The sequence below is a fragment of the Marmota flaviventris genome, chromosome 5, assembly GCF_047511675.1.
Source record: "Marmota flaviventris isolate mMarFla1 chromosome 5, mMarFla1.hap1, whole genome shotgun sequence".
Lineage (NCBI taxonomy): Eukaryota > Metazoa > Chordata > Mammalia > Rodentia > Sciuridae > Marmota > Marmota flaviventris.
The window spans coordinates 75,562,354-75,587,027 of NC_092502.1; the positions used below are offsets into that span (position 1 = coordinate 75,562,354).

At 32.4% G+C, this 24,674-nt stretch overlaps 1 protein-coding gene across 1 annotated transcript in view; it reads right to left on the reverse strand.

Annotated features, from left to right (window-relative positions):
- Positions 1-24,674, reverse strand: part of Man2a1 (mannosidase alpha class 2A member 1) — a 163,234-nt gene that overhangs the window by 59,013 nt on the left and 79,547 nt on the right. The window contains exons 9-12 of the mRNA XM_027927552.2: positions 24,021-24,223; positions 19,764-19,946; positions 15,692-15,806; positions 13,994-14,064 (exon numbers count right to left, since the gene is read on the reverse strand). Coding sequence (XP_027783353.2) covers positions 13,994-14,064; positions 15,692-15,806; positions 19,764-19,946; positions 24,021-24,223 — 572 coding nt within the window. The remainder of the gene's footprint in view (positions 1-13,993; positions 14,065-15,691; positions 15,807-19,763; positions 19,947-24,020; positions 24,224-24,674) is intronic.

Here is a 24,674-nt window from a genome sequence, read left to right on the forward strand (position 1 = left end):
ATTATGCTATTTCTCCTGGTTTCTGGGATGAAACACAAGCAGTTCCTTCAGTAAATTCCTACTTTTTATAAGAGGTGGTAAGAGAAAAATTATTATATAACAGGTCTTCATTTTGTAATACTCACTAATGATACTCACTAATAATTTCTTGGTTCCATGAACCAATTTTTGGATGTACTAAGTTATTTTTAAGAGTTGAGCTTTCTATTCAATGAATGCTTTAAAAATGCTACATACTTTAACAGGGCATGGTTGTGGAGATCACCTATCTCAACCTCCACCTTTCCTAAGACCTACTGCAAGTGAACTGAAGTTTCAAAAACATGATGCTGGTTAGTGATAGCAATGGGCCTAGAATCAGTCCCCTAATTCTCAATGCAGGGGTCCCTTTACAATATTGTGTTCCTTTTAGGCATCTGACAGAGATGTGAGATCTGCCCCAAAGCTCAATGGCAAAAAAATGAGTTATTATTATAAATGTCATCGCAATCTGTAACAAAAAATACAACTCAATACTATAAACTTTTAACCATGAAAAGTACAGCAAATTTCAGGGTTTCTCCACATTGTAAAAAAATGTTTCTAAAACCCGAAATGTGACCAAAGTAGAATCAACATGTAGTCTAACAACTTCTGTAAAAAGAAATGGACTGAAAAATCTTTGAACTACATCCAGTGCACAACAGAAAATACTAAGTCAACTAAAAGTACAAATATTCCTTTCAAAAGAAGTATTTCTTTCTATGTATTCTAAAACTTGATACTAAAGCAATAAAAAAGAAAACAGACAGAAAGATTGTACATAATTTGGCTGACTCCAGGAGTCTTATCAACAATTAAGTTACTTTCACTGAAAGAGTTTCTCCTAAAACAAAATACCATCTGTTTTACCTAAAACATTAAGATGTTCTATTTTCTTGTCAATTCAGAAATCACATCTGTAGCTATTTTCTGAAAAGACAGTGAAAGACATTATATTTATGGGTGACTGCATAAGGAATGATTTTCAATCAAAATGTAATTTTCATCTACTGGAAGAAAATTTCATTTCTCCAATGAATAAAATGCTTTAACTTGGGAGAACATATAGTACACATAAACAGAATGATTTTCACAAATAAAAAAGACCTTAAAAGTTAACACAGTAAAATAAGGTTGTTTCGTTGTAAAACACAGAAATGGCAAATACATTCATTTCCACTGGGTATATTTCTGTTGACAAATGAAATCTATTTTGAGCAAGGTTTCCAGGTGAATAGAGGAGAACACAACAACTTTTATTGGTACCACATCTCTTCATGTTAGTGAGCCATCATGCAAGTGGTAAAAATATGATAACAAAACACCAAACACTTTCTATTTTCAAAACACTCTTAGAAACAACATTGGTCCAAGAAAAGATTCCCTACTACACAACCCAATGAACCGAATGAAGATAGAGAACACTAGAGAAAACATCACTCACAGTGAATGTAAACACAATGTCACAAGGGATAAAGAGCACATTTCGAAGGAAAACACACAAGCCAACCAACCACCTATATGACTTTGGGTAAAAATTAATATCTAAAACAAATCTGAAATCCAGGTATGTTTTACTTTGAAAAGCAGCCCAATGTTGTATATGATTTTCTTGCCTAAACAAAATAAAATAAAATAAAGCTACTCTCCAAATAAGGATGAAATAAGTAAGGCCAAAGGCCCTATTTAAAATTTTTCTTTTACCACAAAGTTGTGAAGTGCTCTGAAGTCCAAGATGGGCTTGAAGCCCTTCCTGACTTTTTCAGGATCAGGATACCTTCACTAAAATCCTTTTCCTTGTTCCTCTTGTAGTGCACGCTTTATTAATCTGCATTTAGAAGGAAAAAAAATCTGGTTCAGAAGAAGAGAAGACTTTGAAATATGCCACATCACTTTAGTCTATGCTCGGAACTGCTTTCAGTTAATTAGTTTTGTGTTAGCAATTTCAGGAGACACGATGGACACTAGGAGAAGTAGTTCCAAAGAAGGTAGAAACTGGATAGAGAACTAAGTTTTCAAGAGATTGGAAAAAAACAAATGACCAGGGAGGATTTCTCTCATATAATCATCAATAATCTCCCGCCCCAATAAAAAGCACTTTAAAAATCACTCATATTCCAGATATTTAATTAACTGGAACACTTTCATAGTGCGTGATATAACTTTAACTAGTGGTGAAAAAATTGGCACTCCAGCTAAAACTGAAGAAACATTCAAAATTTATATTATCTGGCAGACTATACTATCTCATCTCCTTCTCAAAAGTTTTTCTTAGGTTCAAGGAAGTCATGTAATTCCAAATATTTTAACTAACAATTACAGTACTCTTTCCTGGATTACAGGTGGTAGTCCTCATGCTAATTCTGCCTTCATAAAGTATCAAAACATCTTATATAATTCTACATATATAGATAGACACAATTTTCCCTCTCCTTCTGCACTTCCCTGATGATAGTCACTGAATTTCAAGAGGTTGTAAGTCCCATACAAAACACTTTAATTTCATCAGACAAATCACACAACTAAAAATGTAAAAATTTAACTCACTGCATAATACTAATGATAGTAATGATAAACTAGATCCACACAGCTAGTTAAGGAAATCTTGACTAAAGTATGCAAAATAAAAAAACAATTAAAACATAAACTAACCAGGCAATTTAGCAGGTGTTCTCTACTTTGTCATTGTTTTTCAAGAAATAAAACAATCATTTTAAGTGCAATCTGTTTAATCACTTCCACACAAAAAAATCTAAAATAATTTTGTACCTAGGAACAAAATCACAGCTGACTAACAATAAGACTGAGGAAAGAAGATTCTTTTAAATTTCACGTGAACTTGATGAAAAGAATGAACACCATGCCTTGAAAGCATTAAGAAGGCAAATCCCAAACTGTACCTCACTTAAAAATCAATGGGTGGTTCTGAGTAGCCTATTGACAAACATTTTCTTCAAACTTTTAAATGACAATAAAAAATGTACTTAATATGCAATTATATTGTTTAAAGCAAACTACAATAAACTTTAAACTTTCTAATAAAAGAATTGTAAAAAATATTTCAGGAGGTGCAAAAATGGAATAAGAAATTCCCAATTGAGTCAAATGTATGAAAGATGATATATCATGAGCTTTGTAATGTTTTGAACAACCAATAAAAAATATTTTAAAAAAAGAAATTTAAAATAAACTAAATAATAGATTGTGATAATCAAAAAGTTTAAAGTTCAGCCAAGAAGCCAGGTATACTAGGTAGAGTCAAGAAAAGGACCTCTTCCAAGTTTTAAAGTCAATTCCTAAATCTCTGTGTTTTAGGGTATATGGTGCAAAGGGTGAAGAGTGAGTACTGCTTAAGCAGCAATTCTTGAGACTCAGATACTTTCCAACAGACTTTGTAAAGGGATAGGAATCCAGACAAGAAGAAAATCAGAAGACTCAAACATGGATAGCAGTTACAATTCAATGCCATTCAAAAGAGTCAGGTTGGTTTCTGCTGTATTTTATCTATTTTAGGGAATTTGCTAATTGTTTTATGCAATTTCACAATTCTCCTAAACCATTACTTTACAGATCTACCATCTCTATTCTGTGAAATATAAAAATCTCTGAAAAAAACAAAAGATTTTTCATAACTCATTTAATGGTAATACCTAAACCGAAATGACACAAAGCTATACAGAATCTTTATTTTCCCACTGGATTTGGAGACTTTCTCAGCATATCTAACAGTGCATTGATAGTAAATGATGGCAATGGAGTAGGAAGTTATCACTCTCACCAGAAGCTGGCATTTGTTCAAAATTCCTAGAGCAACACAATTATTGAGGATCTTCTACATGCTCCTGCCTCTTCATCTCCTTCAGGTGTTAACACAATCTGAAGCTACAGACTTTATAAAAATACTGTGAACAAACTACTTCTACATTTTAAAGACTATCAAAACTAGATGGACTACCTTCAAGTTGGTGATAAAATTTACAACACCACTTTGGATATCTTTCAATTAAATGGCTTCCAATGCCCTTTTTTTAAATATATTTTTATACTTTTGTTTTATTTATTTATTTTCATGTGGTACTGAGGATCAAACCCAGTGCTTCACATGCACTAGGCAAGTGCTCTACCACTGAGCTACAACCTCAGTCCTCCAATGCCCTTTAAATTCATTTTTAAATTCTAAATCTTGATTTATCCTCAGTTAGCTAAGTTGATTTTATCAAGAAATATTTTAAAATTTATTTTTAAAAAGGAAGAAATGGCACATTGTCTAAGTGTTTTGATACTTGAAAATATCTTTTTGTGGTCTTCACATAGGAAAGATAACTTGGAGGTGCTGGGGATGTAGCTTACTGGTTGAGTTTGCCTAACATGCATAAAACCCTGGGTTCAATCCTCAGCACTACAAAAAAAAAAAAAAAAAAAGGAAAAAAGAAAACTTTGAATATAAAATGATTCAAATTTTAGTATTATCATAGAGAAGCCTTAAACATCTTTGTTCCATATTGTACACTACACATCTTCACCTGGACACCTTTGAACTGAACTAAGTTACTAAGTGCTCTAGGACGTGACTCTTCATTTATACTCTCTATAACATGGCCCTTTCCATGAGGAAAGTGAGGCCTCTGGTTGGAAACGTTTTCATCAATTATACCTTTACTCATTGCCTTTACTGTATTTTTTTCCTAAAATAAATGTAACTCTTTTGTTGGAATCTTGTATTCCACATCTATGGTTGTCTTCCTCATTGTTTCCATTCACCTTCCTTTTTTCTCCATTCTTAAAACAGCATTTCATGGGCTCTTTTTCATGTCATGGACATACCCTTTCACAACACCAGCTTCAATCATCCATATACCTAGTGAAGATATTGTTATTGTTTGCCCAATTATCTTTCCTTATCTCACTTCTCTCTTTTTCCCACATACTTGCCAACTTTTCAGCTTTATGTTCTCTGATGTGTACTTCTTAGAGATAATGAATTCAAACTATATTTTCTTTCTTTTTCTGGCCTCAGTAATACTAATAGATCATTTTTAAAAGAAAGTTGTTTTTCTGAGTCTTCACATTACCCCTGTTTTCTTGTCATTCTGTAGAGCTTTCACACAAAGTTTCCTACAATTACTTTCCATTCATTTGTCCTCATAGAAGTAGACATCCACCCAGGCCCTGTGTTTACTAAAGGTACCCTTGGGTTATTAATTTTGGCATTAGTTGAAGTCCCTTTCTTATCTAGAGTTAGTTTATTTGACAAATAATTTGTTGAGCATTACCAGTGTGCCAAATACTTGCCAGGGAATTCAAACGCAAACAAGTCCACTGTCCTCATGGAGCTAATATTTTAGTAAGGAAGATGGACAACAAGGAATAAATAAAATAACCAGTTTGTTTAATAACACCATGAAGGATATAAAGAAGATGCAGTGACAGAGAAAAGAGTAATAATAAGCTCACATGCATAGATTCAGACTGACTGCAAATTCCCAAAAGGCCCACATCCAAGATGGCTGTGCCTGACTGGTATTCAATCCTCGACATCAGCTCTGATGGTTTTGAACACAAGGAAAGTTTCTCTCTTCAACAAAGAATATCACAGTAATATGGCCCATGATGCCACCATCAACTGAAATTTCCTTGAGCAAATACTTCTCTAGATTGGTGATCTACCATCATTTCTCACTTGTTTCTAACTACTTTATATCTGGTAGATTCAGTCTCCAAATTCATTGCAAAATATGCAGTGAAAGCCCTCTTGTCAATGTAATCAGGGCTGGCAACAGATCTGTTCAATGAGAGTTAAAACTGACCTGGAAATAAAAGTTAAAGTAGGAAATCATTAAGTACCAACTACTGTCAACACTGTACAAATGTACATGATACTCTAATCTACTGATGTAAGAATAATTCTTATGGGACAACTTAGACAATGGAACAACTAATTGGAGTTTTTGTCCTATTTTTTGCATAACCAAAAACATGATGAATCATCTGTGGTTTTAAGCTTAGGTTTCTCCACATATAGAGTGAGAACTTAAACTTGTGAATATTAAGCAATCTGAGGATTGTTTCTACATTTTTATGATTTCTTTCCACATCTTTTTGCAGTTGTCTCACCAATATTGATCAGTGACTCACCTTTGTTGAATCTTTCCAAAGTAGTCAACTTTGTAAAAAGAGGTCTTTTTATATAACTCATCAGTTTAATTAAAAAAAAATTATAAGGGGAAAATAACAATAAAAACCTGATTCAGAGATAAATAACTGATACGATAATCACAACTGGGGTATGTTGATTGTCAATCCAAGGTTTCAGAGGTCCCATGATTGTTCATCATCTTCTGTTTCATATATGCTTTAATGGGAAATTAAGTCAGTCTTAGGGTTCCTAGTCAGTCATCATGTAAACTGGAAATCTGTTTTTTTTTTTAATAAAATAGGTATTATTTCACATAAGTCAATGTAAGGTTGAAACAGTGTTTTAGGAATTAATGTTCATGATTCCTGATGACACAAAATATATAGAAATGATAAGCGTGGAGAGAACACAGTGAAAGAGATATAGTCTTTCCTGTTCATTTCATCCTCCAAAGAATTTTATATTTCTCTAAAAATTAGGTCAAGTGAAAAACCTGTGAATGATTAATTTAAAATGGAAAACACCAGGTAAGGTTACTTTATGTTGCCTACCCAGACATGATTGCTAAACCACATCAAAAGACTAGTCAATGCAAAGAACTTTAAATATAAAATCAACTCATCATGTTGAAGGTACTTTCAATTTTCTTAGAAACTTCTTAGACTTAAACAATACACTATGTTCTATTTGGTCCTTTTTATTTTTTGGTTTTTATTTATTTATATATTCAGCTATTTATTTATTTATTTATTTATTTATGGTCCTGGGGATTGAACCCAGTTATTCTACAACTGAGCTATACCCACAGTGTTTTTTATGTTTTATATTGAGACAGAGTCTTGCTAAGTTGCCCAGGGTGTCCTTGAACTTGCAATTTTCCTTCTTAGTCTCCTCAGTATCTGGAATTACAGGTATATGCCACTGTGCCTGGCTAGGATAGGTCTTAATCTAATATAACTGGCATCCTCAAAAAAATTCCAGAAACTAAACAGAGCACAGAGCAAAGAAGATGTCAAGTCACAGGGAGAATAGCATCTACAGCTAAGGCATGCCTGAGGCTACTAGAAGCTAGTACAGAAGCATTGAACAGATTCTCCCTCGCAGTCACAGAGGAACCCGTCCTGATGCCACCTTAATTTCCACCTTCTGAACTCCAGAGCTGTGAGACAATACATTTCTCTGATTTAAGCCACCTAGTTTGTGGTACTTTTTTTTTGTTGTTGTTTATCATCTGACCCTCATCTACCCTTGCCCCAGAACAGAGGGTTGAACTCCGGTTTGCTCTAACACTGAGCTACATCTCTAGCTCTTTTTTTTTTTTTTTAATTATTTATCAATTTTTTTTTTCTAAATTATTGAGACAGGGTCTTGATAAATTGCCCATGCTTGCCTCAAACTTGCAACCTTCTGCCTCATCCTCCCTACTAGCTGGGATTCACAGGCATGTGCCACTGAGTCCAGCTATTCTATTCAGTCTTTTAGGAAAAAATATTTCTAAAAATATTCCAATAGATTACAAACAGGGTGAAATATGCCTCTAGATCATCAGAGAATTAATCAAACTGTATCTTGAAAAAGTTAAATTTAACAAAATATAATAGAGATATAATGCAAAATAATATAGACAAATACTTTTTATAATCAAATTATGATTAAACAGAAAACCATCTCACAAAAGAGTTTATGAGCTCTCCCCCTAAATTCAATATAAATTCATAAACTCATTATACCATTACTGCCAACATAGACCTAGACTAGATTAGCTCAGATTTTATGTTTTTAAGGGTCTTTAGCATTAACAATTAGCAATTCTCCAACAAATAAAAATTTTTACAGCAGATTTAAAGGTAAGAAGTTTCAGGAGTTCAGAAAAATAGAACCTGTTGAGGATCTAGGGTATCAATTCCTAGTCAAATCATGTTTTTTATTATCACCTTAAATTTCCTTGGGATAATTTTTAAATGCAGCCCATCATTTCTGGGTTTGTTTGTGGTGCTGGGCATTGAACCCACAGCCTTGTCCAAGGTAGGCAAGTAGCTCTAACACTGAGCCACAACCCCAGCCCTCCAGAACATCATTTTCAAGAAATAAAACCCTTTATCTTCCTGACTTTATACACTTATTTTTCAGCTAATCAATGTGAAGCCATTTCCATAATAGTTTCTAGTAAATGGTAAGATTTCAGGGCAAACCATTATAAGCCAGGAGCAACAGCGCAGTTCTTACACTAATTATCACTGCTAGCACTCTTTCACCTACCTACAGCCAAGCACTAGGTAAGCTCTTTCTGCATATTTACAACTCTTGTTATCAGACTCCTTTGTCAGACCAGAGCTGCCTTGGTTCAAGTCGTGGAATTTCAGTTTCATTCTTAGGCTACAAATGCTTCTACCAAATGTATGTTATAATAAAGTTGCCAGAATCTGAGTGGTTATAATTCTGTTTTCCTACAAATTCCATTTCCAAACAACAAAAATAAGGTTTTGAGCTTGGTTTCTTCATTTAAAACTTACATTTAAGCAACTGTTTCGATACAGTATAGATACCTTCTCAGATACATTTTTACTTGATTTACAAATGCAGTGATGACAATGACAACAAAGAAAAACAAAATCATCTGAAACCTTGAATCTCATTATACTAATAGATAATTAAATTAACACTAAAAATAAAAAAAAATGCAGGATTGAACAAATACTCCACATGTCAATAACAACAACAAAAGTCATGTGTTAAAACTAGTCTGAAGTCAACTCAATCAGCTATTTGGGAATACCTTTTGCAGCCCTCATGATTAAGAAACCCTCAATATGATATCTTGATGATATTCTATAAGAATGCAATGATGTTTAGATGAAACCTAAACATTTTAAATCTCAAATATGTACCTCTACAAATTCAAAGTTCTACTGATTTGCAATTTATTTTATTTGAAGGTAGTATTAATAAGTTCATTCACTAGGAAGCACTTTTGGCACCCAACCTCCAAATATCATCTAGGGAGAACATATACCAGATGCCACATTTTCACACACACTATGAGCCACATACTATGCATATCTGGTGTCTAAAACTTCATATTCTCTTCAATCAATAATTAAATGTATTCCAAAAAATCTTTATATTGAATTCTTACTATGTTGAATGTAATACCACAGGCATACTGGTAGAAATAAATGAAAGGAATAGTTTCTACCCTCAAGGAGTTTACAATCTAGTGGGATTAACTTCAAATAATTACACTGGCAGAATTAAGCTAGCATCAAGGGCTAGCCCCAATTTAGATGAAAATTTGGGGCCACCATCATAATGGATGGGCATCTTGGAAGGAGACTGAATTTTTTTTGCACATGGGAAAAATAGGAATCCTGGTAGCCAGTGGTTCACCTGTGACAGTCTCCAAGGATGACTGTCATTAGTCCCTCTGCTTTTTATACATGTTCCGCACACCAAGAAATAGAGAATAATTCCCTTCCCCTTGTATCTTGGCTAACCTTAGTGAATTCCTTGACCAAAAGAAGTAGTAGAAATGACCTCTAGGACTTCCATGTGAGGTCCTAAGAAGCCTTGAAGTTTCTACCCAGAAAACTCTCAGGTATCTAACTCTTGGACCTCATTCTCGGAAAGTGCCACCACAGTTAAGGAAGCCACATCATATGAAGAGGCCACGTGTGAGCACAGGTAGTTGACAGTTCAACTCAACTCAGCCAATGAGCAGCAGCAACATTCAGCAATGGGAGAGAGTCCTCTTGGACCCAGCCCTGTTAAGCATTTGGGAAATTCCATTCCCAATCTGTAATTGACTGTAACAGTATGAGAGACCCTAAGCAAGAACTGGCCAGCAATTCTACAGAATTCCAGGAGAGATAGTAAACTGTATTGAAGGCATTAAGTTTTGGGATAGTCTGCTTAGGCAATAGACTACTAAAACATTTGATTATCAGGTCACACTTTCTTCAATAGGCAATAAGTCCCTGGAGAATACTGAGACAAAAAAATAACTTTCTCAGAGGTCTGCTTTGGGGTAGATTCGTCTAATAATTACACATAATAATGAGGGTCATAGAGAAACTGAACACAAAAAGGGCAAGAAGCCACTACAATAGGCCAAGCAAAGCCAAAGAGTAATAGGAAAAAGAGTATGGATATCAGAGATGAATGGGAGTAAAATCCAAAGACTCCAATTGGAGAAATTTAAGAACAGAAGGCAGAGGTCAAAGTGAGTTCTAGGGTTACAGAACTGAGACAACCAAAAAGACAGTAATTCTATTAATCAAGATTAGTCAAAAGGCATATATGAAGAAAATCAGAGGAAATTAAGTTTTAAGTGCTGGGAGGTCAATAAGGTAGAATCATTCAATAAGCAAATGGCATTAGGGCATAGAGTGCCTTTTATGAAATTAAATACTTTTTATATCTGGTTGATATCTGAAGTCACCCCAAGCCCAGAAAACATTGACTTTCATTGTGTCTTCACAGTGTAATAGGTTTCTTTTCAAGTTAATCTCTTTTCTTGGCAGGACAGATGGAGGGAGAGAGGACGGAAAGAGGGAAGGAGGGAGAAAAAGATAGATGCATAGAAGAGCTTTCCAACAAATACCTTACTAAAAATTAAAAGCACTTAAAAGCAAATTTATAATAGTAGTTTGAACAAATTAATCTCAAACTGAAACAGCTTGCTATGTTTTAAACGTGCCCCTACCCCCAACCCCCTGCAATGTTCATGTATTGGAAACTTAATCCCCAATGCAACAATATTGAGAGGTGAGACCTTTAAAAGGTGATTAGGTCCCGAGGCCTCTGCCCCCCAACATAAATGAATTAATGGTTATCACAAGAGCAGGTTAGTTAGCTTGCCAGTGAGTTCCTGATAAAATGATGGGTTTAGACCTTCCCCCACCCTCTTTCTTTGGCAGGCTCTCCTGCCATTTCACCTTCCACCTAGGAATGATACAGCCAGAAAGCCATTGCCAGATGCAGCCTCTCCATCTCAACTTTTCGGGCTTCAATACCATAAGCCAAATGCATTTCTGAACACTATAAATTACTTAGCCTGGTATTGTGTTACAGTAGCAAATCAAACCAAGACAAATTTTCTACTTAAAAGTTAAATTCTTCCAAGTCCCCAATCTTGCAAGTCTTTCTATTAAGTTGTTTGTAAACAGTGTCTGTAGAAAATTATGAATGTAAAGAAACAAAAACATCTACTATGTTTAAGGATTCTTTACAGCTAGACAATTTATGACTTGCTCAAGGGGCCCTAACTTTAACTCTTAATAGTAACTGTGTATTTTACACAAAAACTATAAAATTCACACATTACATAGCTCACATAACCTAGTGAACTAAATACAAAGATGTATATTATACTAGGTTATAGCTATAATTAATGTTGCCAATGCCATGATAAAATAATTTATACCTATTTAAATCCTATGGGTTTAAATTAGTGTTTCTCAATCTTTTTTACATTATCACTAAGGACTTGTTTCAAACTGTATGCTTTCTAATCAATCACCACATAGTTTTAATACCTCACATGACCTATTTATCTGTTTTATACTATATTTGTGCTTTATATTAACAAAAATAAGATATTTTACAAATCCCTCCAAATTTTCACCCTCCTGGGAAGAATATCTCTGTCATTGTGAATACATGGTTTATTTAGGTTAATAATTTGATGCTTAAATAAAAACTATATTTATAATTAAAATAAAGCTAAGCCCTTGAGCATTATGGAAGAATTAAGAAGAATATGAGAAAGACTCACAGCCATACTTCTAAAATCTCTAAATAATAACTGAGATCAGTAATTATTTAATGTGCAGCACACATTCCATTTGAAAGGTCACTATCATTATTCTTCACTGATTTTCCTAAACAATCAGTAATGAAAGTAATTTGTGGCTAATAAGTTAAATGTAGATTTTATAACCAAAAATAAAAACTTCTATTAATAAAGTTCTCAAGTACAAAATGGACAAAATACATAAAAATAAGAATCTGACAATCAGAAGGATCCCCAATTTACCTAATTGTGAAAATGGCACTGACATTTGATAGAAAAGTACTAGGAAAAAAATAATAAGAGGAAGAACATTATTTGAACACAAACTGTTTTACAAAAAAATATTAAAAAGCAATTATTTTACTAATAACCTTTAGAACTCTATTTGTTTATCTATAATTAAAACTCCTCCATACTAAGGTTCAAAGATAATGTTTCCTTAATTATACCATAATTTTCTGAATTTCTCCCTGTAACATAACTAAGGATAAATTATCAATTATTGCTGGTGAAGGTTAGAACATTAAAGGAAGGAAAAAATTACAGGAATATATTTCTTTCTTTGACCCATTTTGACCCCAGCCCACCTCATCCCACCCACACCAATAAGTATCTAGAACAAAAATAAGAGATAGAGATAGAGTGTAAATAACTTAGAGTAAGTATTTATTATTCTTTCAGGAAGCAAATCAAAAGATCTTTCCCTCAACAAAACATAAAAAAAGAAAAAGTTAATAGGAGGATTGTCTAAAGCCAAATAGGCTACCAACACTCTAGATTATTAGGAATATAATACAGACATAAAACCTCAAATGTATTAAACATTGCTTAGTTAAAAATTAAGGATATATTTTAAAATTTTATTATTGGTCTTTCTTTCAGTGTCATTATTTTTTCATCCAATGACCTTGCAGCCTGAAAGCTTTAAGACTTCAGTAATGTTGCTGATAATGTTAGAATTACTAAAAATCACTTCTCTTATTCTAAGGTCTAAGCTGTATAAGTCTTAAATCTCTACTGAAAAAAATTAGACCACTAAGGCATTAGTCTATTCTTAACCAAAACCCCAACTTTACTAGCAGTTGCAAATATAATCTAATAATTTCATTCCATTTATTTTTAATAAAGCATAGTTAATTAAAATCATGAACTCTTCAAAATTATTTTTTTATTCTTCGATTTTTAAAGAGGTGACAATTCCTCAATTAAGACGGTAAAGAGTTACACTACAAAACATGCTACATGTCCGGATGCACTGCATGACAGAATAATATTTAGCCATTAAAAATAGGTACCTTGGTGGTGAAAGAATGACTAATAAAAACAGAGCACACTTCTCTATAAATCAGAGGTAGCCACCAATTAAATGCCCTAGTTTTTGTTAATAAACAAATTTACCACTTTGTTTAGCATAAGTTAACGTTGCTAAAAACAAAGCAGTCTGACTAACAAAATGACAGTTTTCTAGTGAACAATTTATAGAAGGAAAACTGACAGCATTTTAATATATACAATAATAATAACATGTAATATTAACACATATAACAATAATATTAATATATAATTTATATATATATATATTATATATATATATATATATATATATATATATATATATATATACATGTCTATGTATATATATACATGTCTATGTATATATATAAAAACAAAAGTAGGATTAGGGATTAATAGAAACCAGTAAACGACATGAAAGGTTAATCATGAAAGGATATAATCGAAAGTAATCAAAATTACAAAGGGCATTTTTTAATCACAAGCTACACACCATACTTTATAGTTTAGAAAAATATTCTTCTAGTAGTTTATTTAGCAATGTATCAACCACTGTGTTAGCTACTAGAATTAAACATGAAAGAGTCAAGGAAGAAAATATATTTCTTCAAACAGAAATTTGGAAATTAATGAATTGATTAAATTGAATATTAACTCAAAATACATGCTGTCTAAAAACCAAAGCATGAAAGCCAAAAAAAAAAAAATCAGTCAGAAAAACGGTAAAAATTTATAAGAAATTACAAATTTACCTTGGCTCCTGTATACTTGGTTTTATTACATGGTTTTGTGGCAGAGAATCTTGTGATTTTTGTATTGAACTCTATAAAAGTGAAAAATAATTTATTTTATTTTTAAAACAAAATCAGCCATGCAATAGTACTATGCAAACATCTTTAAAAGGGTACAACAGGAAAAAGAAATTTGTCTCAAGCTACATAATGTACATCAAAATTCAAAGTAAATAATCTATGAATATGTATATGCATTTGCACACAAATATGTTCAGACTTCAAGCACAACATACATGATCACAGCTAGAGTACACAATGAGTCATTCCACTTAGGAACCAAATCAGAATTCTAGACAAAATTCTGCAAAAAGATTTACTATTTTACTTCTTTATCATATGTTTCATATCTGTAAGAAATATATGTCCATTTCTTATAACTTTTACTTTAAAATGAAAATGTATGATCATTGCTTGATTACAAGTAGCAGTCTATAAAAATATTACAGCTGCATCTCTGATTCCAGATGTGTAAACTCAAATTACATATAAAATTCAAAAACCCAATATTCATCATAGAGTCTAATGATAAACAAATTTTAATTTAAAAATATCTGATGTGAGATGCAGTGGTACATGCCTATAATCCCAGCACCTAGGGGGGATGGCAAGTTTGACATCAGCCTGGGCAACTTAGCAAGACACTATCTCAAAATAAAAAAGGCTAGGGATGTAGCTCAGTGGTAGAGTGCCCCAGGTTCAATTCTAGTACTTCAAAAATAAATAAGTGATTAAAATAAAAATATCTAAGTGAAGTTAAAAGAGGGTTATACTCAATCATATTCTGTCTTTCCTGCTGCAGAACAGCATGTTCTACCTTTCAGAACACTTTGTTATAATAGTTTTTCTGATCCTAACGACAGACAAGGCAAGACATACATTACCATCTATTTTACCGATAAATCAATGAGGGCCCATAAAAGTTAAGTAACTTTTTCAAGGACCATACAACCAGGGCTGAGGCTAATAGCTCATAATCCTTTTAACACTATTCTACTGCTAATATACTTAAGTATTGCACATAGCATTCAATGGACTTATCTAGAAACCAGAATACCATTCAAACCTCAAGGTTATCAAGAACAGTTAAAGGGGGTGGTGTTGTAGCTCAGTGGTAGAGCACTTGCCTAGCATGTGTGAGGCGATGGGTTTGATTCTCAGCATCACATAAAAATAAATAAATAAATAAATGTGTTATATCCAACTACAACTAGAAGAAGAAGAAGAAAAGAGGAGGAGGAAGAAGAGAAGGAAGAAGAAGAAGAAGAGGTTCAGGACTTAAAAAAATTCAAATATGAAGAGGTTTCTAATTTAGCCAAACAGAATAACTAATTACATTGTACAACTGCCTTTCAATATACCTTAAAAGTGTTCTAAAAATCTATATTTTTTAACTTGAAATAAGTTCATGGTGTTATTTTTCAGTCTAAGATCTAGTCAGAACAAAATACATATTAGAAACAAAGTGCAGATACACTTATAGAAAAGAAGAATATGCAGTTAAATTGTATCAAGTGATAAATTCTTTTAAATAATGTGCAAAGTAATCATTTGAGTTCGATATAATTTTTCATTCAATATCATTTCTCATTCCATTTTCTAATCCAAGAACTAAAGAATCATAAATTTTTATGATGACAATAAAAGAGATCAACTAACCATCTCTAGGAGGGGATCAGATGAGTAAGACTCGAACATGGGTTTGTTTTTCAAAATAAGAAGAAATGCAGAATCTCCAATAATCTTCTCCAAAGCAAGTAATGAATGAAAGAGTCTGTAAACCAAAAAATTTATTAGTCTGACAATTAAAAACCATGCAAACATTGTTTTCAGTTTCTTTACTAATGGTCATACCACCAATACCATCATCTTTGTGTTCACAAAAGGAAATCTATAATAAATATATAACAAAGTGTCTCTCTGTTCCCCAAAACTGAGACTTAGGGGAAAAAATGGTTAATCAGAAACTATCACTGCTAAACATTCATTTAAAATAAAAAACATTTTGTTTACACCTGAAACATATTACCTTATTCAAACTTTTTATACTTTCTTTGACTACCATTTCATATAGTAAGAATACCCAGTATGATCACCCCAAAAACTATAAGGTAGTCTACCAAAAAGCAATAATTTTCTCTTTTACTTTAAACTTCAACAAAGTTAAAACAGTGATGAAATAAAACATGAATCAGTATAAAACCATTTCCCAAGAATTAAAGGTGATATTTTGTCGATCTTAGTCTCATGTTATTATACAAGAGAACTGTGAAGAAGAGTTTCTCATTTATCTGGATAATGAAATTGTCTTCATTTTTGGTATTTTTCTTGGCCCTTGAAATTAATGTCTTCAAGTTGTTAATTTTATATCTGATGAACTAAAGGATTTTAAGAGTCTATTGATCTATGATCAGTTCTGAAATATAACCTCAGTACATCACCAGCCATTGCTGAAGAAATATATATTGGGAAAACATCTTGCTTAAAGTTCTGTTTTTTGTTTCAAAATTAATCACACTTCTTTAAAGCTTCACACATAGGGCAGTCTTAAGTAAATGCACAATAGAGAAATCTATGGAGAAGCCTCATTGTGTACCAATCAATCATCACAATGCATTTATTATCCTTATAGAGTCATTGTCTCATTTTCTCCAATACAGGAATCCGTTCTTTCAAGTATTTCTGTTGTCATGCAACAACAACAAAGTTAATAAAATAATTAGAAGTACCTTTTGTTTTGTAGAACAAGATCAATAAGTTATTAATTAAATACATTTACACAGCAAATCTATAACTGTAATATGAAAATTTTATGGTTTTGAATTCATTCCATTATCTAGTTAAATTTTTCAGTATATTCAAATACACTATAATACTTCCAATACTATTAAGTGTTTTCACCAGACTAAACAACCACATAAATGAATACAGATCAGTGATGGAAACAACTCCCTCAGCCTAAGTTTGTTTCTATTATCTACATGGTTATCCTCATTAGGCAGCCTGAACCTACAGAATAAAAGTCACATTCTCTTATAGCTAAAATCACACATATATAACAATATATTACAGAGTCCTAATTAAACTGAAGAAAGCCACAAATCAACATGGCACACATGCCACCTTCTAATGCAATGCGCACTAAAAAGCAGAACATGTCCCAAATGCTTTCTCAGGACACATAAAACTGTTTTGTTTAAAACCAAAGAAAATGGAACAGTAAATAAGTTTGAGAAACACTGGATGAAAGAAAATTTTAAATGTTAAATCATTTTATTAGTATATGGAATTTCTCAGAGATTCTAACTTTCAAACATGCACTTACCCTATTAATATGGAACACTACTCAGGGAAAATCACTTAGGAATCACAGCTTTCTAGTTTGCTGTCACTGCTGTTGTTTAAACAGATGGCATCATGTCTGTCATTCAACAGTTTGATCTGTATGTTTAGGACCCTCATGCTCAGCTGTTGTTCAGTTTTTCCAACCTACATTATTTACAACTTAGGAATAAAAAAGGGGAAGAATTCTAAAACCTTTTGTAACTGTTCTCATTACTATTTCTTCTCTCCTTTCAGCTAAGCCTCACTCTCTACTTTTAAGCTGAACATCCATTATAAACACTGTCTCTAATTTATATATTCATGCCACAATTTAGAATTAACCTCAAAATATGCCATGATGTAGTCTTGTCCTGTAGTTTATAGTTATATATAAACATTGATATACTACTGTTGAGAACATGATTCTGAGTTATTCTGGAATGGCAGAGGAAAGATAGAAGGGGCCTGGATCCCCTCTGACATTAAGGAACCGTCATATGTAACCCAGTTACCTGCTAACTTCTTTCACATAACATACTAACAATCAGGACAAGATTTATTCTGTTTGGGCTTGCTATTACTAGCAGTCAAATGTAATCCCTAACTCATATACTTGTACCCAATCTTTAGCCAATGTTTGAATGTACAGTACTCAACAGTCCATGTACAGAGAAAATGTGAGCTGCCTCTCGGTAATTCTCTAACTTGTGTTTTGAATTTCCTCCTTAAAATGTGCTAATGATCTGATAATTGTTTATGACTTTTCAACTGAAGTGTGAAGTACTTGCAAAGCAAATTTACAAATGTCAAGTACAATTTGAGAATTACTATGTCTTTTTTTTTCCTCTAACATACAATTCTCTATGGGGCTGTTTTTTTTTTTTTTTTTTTTAAAGCTAAGAGCAATATAAAACATATTTAGGAACTAATGACATGCTCTGTAACAAAACTCAGGGACCTGTACTTAAATGTCTAATATGGCAGCCAGAGAGAGCAAGTAGCAATGTAGTAGAGTGACTTCTCCACGTCTTCTTAGGAGCTCTGTCCTAGTCTTATTCCAAGCCTGACTTTTAACTCTCAATACCAAGGAGGCAGAAGCCAGTGAATAGGAAAAATGAAGGATATGACACTGCTTTCAAAAATGCTTTCTATAGCAGGAATACCAATATCACTATCATCTAATGAGTTGTCTACCTTAAGACCAGCTTGACCTCAACATAAACAATATGCTGAAGAAAGTATATTTATCAAAAAAATGAAGATATTCAAGATATTACCTTGAATTTACTTTTGATTAACTTAAGTGAGAAAATGAAGCCTCAAGAATCTTTTTCCCCCGATTCTTAGAAAACTAGTAAAATATTGTAACTAAAAACTTAAACACTTAATTATGATTAATAATATCAGTTGTAGATCAATTTTTAATGTTGATTTTATAAGCTCTGTATATTTTTCACAAAAGCAATCACTTTTTAAATCTATAACAAAATCACAGCACATTTTAATATATTATCAAAGCATAGCACTGTCGAAGAAAAAAAATCTGGAAGAAGTAACAGTCTTTGCTATGGCAGAACAACAGTCATAATTCATTTTTCAATATGGGAATCCTCTCTGCAGTGTTTTAATAAACAGTGATCCAAACTCTAGCATAACAGAGATCTCACTATCACCTTTTCCACTATTGGGAAGCATTGTTCACTAAATCCTCAGCCTTTCCAAGTCAAAGTCTGTCCTCTTTGTTTCTAATTCTTTAACACAGACACAACTGAGCTTCTAATCCCTTACTTTTCTTAGCTCTTCGGTGAGTGGACAATGGCTTTGATTTGGTATCAAATCAAAAAACCCAAGCCACCCTTCTGATTCCCAATTGATTACATCATCCATATAAGACATACTTTCTAGATACTCTTTCCTGATTATGTTCCTCATTTCTGTTTTTTTTTTTTTTTTGGTCAGTGTGCCTTTAAAAACAAGTCAAATATCCAAAAACAACAGAATATGAAATAGGATGAGATTAATTAAACTGCTTTATATACAATGAAGGGGAGGGTCTTTATCTCCCTGGATTTTAATGATGATTTATTTGATGCCTAATCCTTGATAAAGAAGATAACCCCAATTATCATGCTGTACTTAGGAGAAAACAGGATCAGTTTTATAATAATATTTTACTACTCTATTTAGAGAAATGCACTGTAATCAAAAACTGGAGTAGCCAGGATGCCTCACTAGATTTTGTGAAAAAAATGCCTTGAAAATTTTGCAATAGCAGTACTTAGAAGGAATATTATTATTATGTTCTGATATGTATTCTGATATGCATTAATAGCTCCATCTCAAGTCATAATTTTAAACTCAAAATTTTAAAAGATTTTTAAAGACTATTTTTCTATAATTACATTACCTGGTACCATAATCCACAACTACCCAATCTTTAGCAGTTCCTGTGATAGCATCATGATGTTGAAACAGTCCCAAATTCCTTCTGGCTTCTGTCAGTGCCGTGTAATATGTTGATAAAAGAAATTTATTTATCTTGAATTTCTGAGCTTGTGTCTGGGCGAAATAGTAAATAATTTCAGCAGCCCTAATTGCATAAAAAAATCATTAGTTTTTATTTAAAAAAACATTTTAGTGTATAATCTATTACATTGTTTTTTTTCTTTTTTTTTTTTTTTTTTTTTTTTTTTGTTTGTTTGTTTGGTTGGTCGGGTTTTTTTGTTTGTTTGTTTTTGTTTTTTGATACCAGGGACTGAACTCAGGGGTTCTTAAATACTAAGCCACATCCACAGCCTTTTTTCTTTCTTTTTTTTAATATTTTAATTTGACACAGGGTCTTGCTAAATTGCTTAGAGCCTTTCTAAATTGCTGAGGCTGGCTTTGAATTTGTAATCCTCCTGCTTCAGCATCCTGAGGTGCAGGGATTACAGATGTGTGCCACCATGTCTGGCCTACACTGATACTTTTTAATGTGTTTTTAAAAAATTCCACAATCTCAGTACAAAGAATTTATACAAAAGATACCAATGATAAAAATTTTTACAAAACCACCAATTATTCAAATTTTCAATCATCAAAGACCAACATGTTATACTGATTTTGGAGGTCCTTGTTCTAGAGAATCTTAGAAAGAAGTCAGCCCCTGTTGGTAGCTGACAATATAAATTGGGCAAGTATATATATATATGGAAAGTTTTATACAGTGGGAAAAAAATCTCTGTATAAAGCAGAAAGAATTGAAAAATATCTCTTCCCTTCTGTTCTCCAAGATACAGACCAGGAACATCATCAGAACACATTTATTCTTAATCCTGTACAATAAAAAGAGAAGCAATGTCCCAGAGGTTTGGGAGGCAGAGGTAAGAGAATCATGAGTTCAAAGCCAGACTCCGCAAAAGCAAGGTGTTAAGCAACTCAGTGAGACCTTGTCTGTAAATAAAATATAAAAATAGGGCTGGGGATGTGGCTCAGTGTTTTGAGTGCTTCTGAGTTCAATCCTCCTTACCAAAACAAAGAGAGAAGTGATGGTAGGAAAAACTGCATGGTACTGAGAGTCAGATGCTGAGAGGTGCAGGAAGTGATACTCAATAGCAGCTCAGGGACAACGGCAAGTTTCAGTTTTAAATAACATAAAACAAATGAGAAATGAAAAGTAATAAATAGGATGTTTTTCTCATTTACCCTACAGAAGAAATTAAAAAAAAAAAAAAACCTTTCAGAATAGATTGGGGTCAAGAATATAAAGTTCATGATTTCCACCTTTATTTTTTACATCATAAGAGACAGTTCAAGATAGGTTTCTTTTAAGATAATGCTAAGTGAAATTAGCCAACCCTCAAAAAACAAATGCCAAATATTTTCTCTGATATAAGGAGGCTGACTCATAGTGAGGTAGAGAGAGGGAGCATGAAGGAATTGACAAATTCTTGATAGGGCAGAGGGGTGGGAGGGAAAGGAGGGGGAAGGGGATTAACAAGGATGGTGGAATGTGATGGACATCATCATCCAAAATGAAGACACGAATTGGTGTCAACATACTTTATACACAATCAGAGATATGTGCTATATACATGTAGTAAGAATTGTAATGCATTCTGCTGTCATTTATTTATTTTTTTAATCAAAAAAGATATGCTTCTTTAAAAGTGTTTAAAAGGAGATATGGCTTAATGGAGAGAAAAAAAGAAGAAGGTACTATGGGCTAAACAGGTTAAGCTCAATGGAGAGAAAAATCAAGGCAAGTTTAAAAAATGTATCAAGATTCAGGAAAAAAAATATTAGAGATGCTTTATAAAAAGTGATGATGGATTTCTCGAAATCATAGAAATAAATAAAAGACAGTAAATAATCTCCACTTTAAAATTCTAACGCTTACAAAAATCATAGTATGAGAATCAACAGGTGGAATGAAGTAAAGGTTGTGTGTATGTCCATATACATCCATGGCAAATATTCTTGGTTTTGAAAAGAGTACATACAAATATATAAACCAAAATATTAAACAGATTTTCAAAATATTCTTTATACTCTTCTATTTTTATTTAATTTTCTAAATGATGATGAAATATTACTATTTTCAGGAAATAAATTTATTTGCAAATAAATTAATACATTTGGAAATTCAAAACTAGTGTATACCTTTTTGCTTTGTTTTGTTTTAAAGCAGAATATTCAAAATAAATTTGTAGCTTTGAATATATTTAATAAATTTATTTATAATTCTTTTCCACTAAAAAAATGCTTCACATTTAAAAATCACTAATTCAGTGGGCTGAAAGAATCTATATTATTTAGTACTTATTCTATTTCATTATAGAAAATTTAGAGTAATATGACAGATAACTGATCATTCCAAGTCTCTAAAATTTATGAGCTCTATTTTATTATAAATATAGGATATATTCCTCTCTTATATCCCAAATACTAGTGAAATGTTGGGATTTTGAAATACTGTTAAGAGAAGCATGACAAAAACAGACACTGATATACCAAAGCAAATTCTTGAAGAAATTCACAATTTTTATTAAAAGGCTTTTAAAAAACAGAACCCACAAGTATATAAAAGAGGATAGGTAAAATTTAACTTGCTGTTTTTTTTTTGTTTTTGTTTGCTATGCTGGGACTAAAAACAGAGCCTCATGCACACTAGGCAAGTGCTCGGCCACTAAGCTATACCTTTCTTCCTCTCTCTCTCTCTCTCTCTTTCTTTTTTTTTTTTTTTTTTTTTTTTTTTTTGAGGCAGGGTCTCTCTAAATTGCCTAGGCTAGCCTTGAACTAAGTCTTTTTTTTTTTTTTTTTTTTTAATTTTAAATTGCCCAGGCTGGCCTCAAACTTGCAATCCTCTTGCCTTAACCTCCTGAGTTGCTGGGATTACAGGAATACACTACCAAGCCTGTTGTAATTTGTTTTTTGTTGTTTCGTTTGTTTGTTTGTTTTTGTGGTGCTAGGGGTTGAACATAGGACTTTGTGCATGCAAGGCAAGCACTCTACTAACTGAGCTATATCCTCAGCCCCCAAATTTATTTTTTAATACTAAGATTCATCATAAAAATGAATTACTCTACTGGGTTATATGCAGTGACAAAATCTTGGGAGCCTCTGGTATAATTTAATTTTACCAAAAAAAAAAAAAAAAAAGTCAGAATCAATTACTCAGAATTATACTTCCTAATATGGTAGACATCCAGCTATAGACATTTAATAAGCAACTTAGAGAGACCCTGTCTCAAAATAAAAACTAAAAAGGACTGGGAATATGGCACAGTGATTAAGCACTCCTGGATTCAATCCCTGGTAGCAGAAAATAAAAAAGATGAAATTAAGAATTCACATAATTCTTAATAATCCTCTATCACACTGATCACATTTCAAGTGCTCAGTAGTTACGGCTACCATAGTGCACAATGGAGAATAGAACCTGTCATTGGAGACATATCATTCTACTAAACAGTAATTCAAATTTCTACTGGATGGTACTGTTTCAATGTTTTTATATTTTTCTATTGACTTTTTAAATCTTCTCTGAATCAGTTTACTTTTTCAACAAATTCCTCTGCCTCTCCTATTGATTCTCATCCCTTTCAAATTGTGTTCTTCTAAGCTGAAAATAATGCCTACAGAAATGTGTTTCTATAAGGCTGGGGTTGTGGCTCAGTGGTAGAGCACTTGCCTAGAAATGTGTTTCTATAAATAAACTAAAATAGAGCCTCTACAATTCTCCCATATATAAAATAAATCAGTTTTAGACTATGCACATGGAAACCCACTTTGGGCTGCTGGGTGGCCCATTTGCTTATCTGAAGCTTATCTATGTTTCTAATAATTGGGTCTGCCAGATCATTGGCCTGCAGAAACACATGATGGTGTCATGAATACTAATATGGTATGCAAACAATACAAGAAAATTAATTAGAAAAATACAAAACACAGAACTCAACTTAAGAAAATTCAACTTAGAACAATATAAGCCACTTTTCCTTCCAGAACAAAAACCCACTGTAATAATATGATCACACTTTGGAGACATATTTCTGATTGCATTAAAATGTTTTAATTAGATTAAATGCACCATATAGCACTATATAAACAATATATATTATACAAAACTCTAAAAAAAAAGGCTATGATAATGTGAAAGAAATGAAGTTAAAGGTAAATATACCTTAAATGGGATTCCACGATTCTATCCATTCGCTTGTAAAAGGGTCTGGATGTAAAATAACCACTCCAATAATGATCATCCCGGTCTGCATAAGTGAAAAAATCTCCACTTAGAACAGGGAACATTGATTGGCCTTTCTTTTTCATAGCTTCATCTGCTTTATCCACAGCATCAAAATAATCTGATAAAGTTCCAAATTGTATCTAGTAAAAACAAAAAGTTATAATTTAATTATTGATACCTTAAAATTGTTTACTTCTTATACTGAAATGAAAAGTTAATAATAACTATGCAAGCTGTAATTCCAAAATGAACATACAGTTCAGATTTTACAAAAATCAAAAATGGGGAAAAATACTAGTGGCTGTTTCTTTTACTTGTATCAAGTCCTAAATTTATCTAAGAGAAAACTTGAACATCTAAGTAGTCAGGAAATTAGGAGAACTATTTAGATCTAAAAATTTGTGGAAATGAAAACTCCTTACATATCTTCAAGGTTTTGAAGTGTTCAAGAATTTAGGAAAATTCCTTACATATTTTTAAGATTTTTGAAGTGCTCAAAGATCCAGGCATGGAGTAATTCAGATGAATGAAAGATGGATCACAAAAAAATAAAAGATACATGTTTTAAGCAAAATGTTCCAGAAGTCTGGA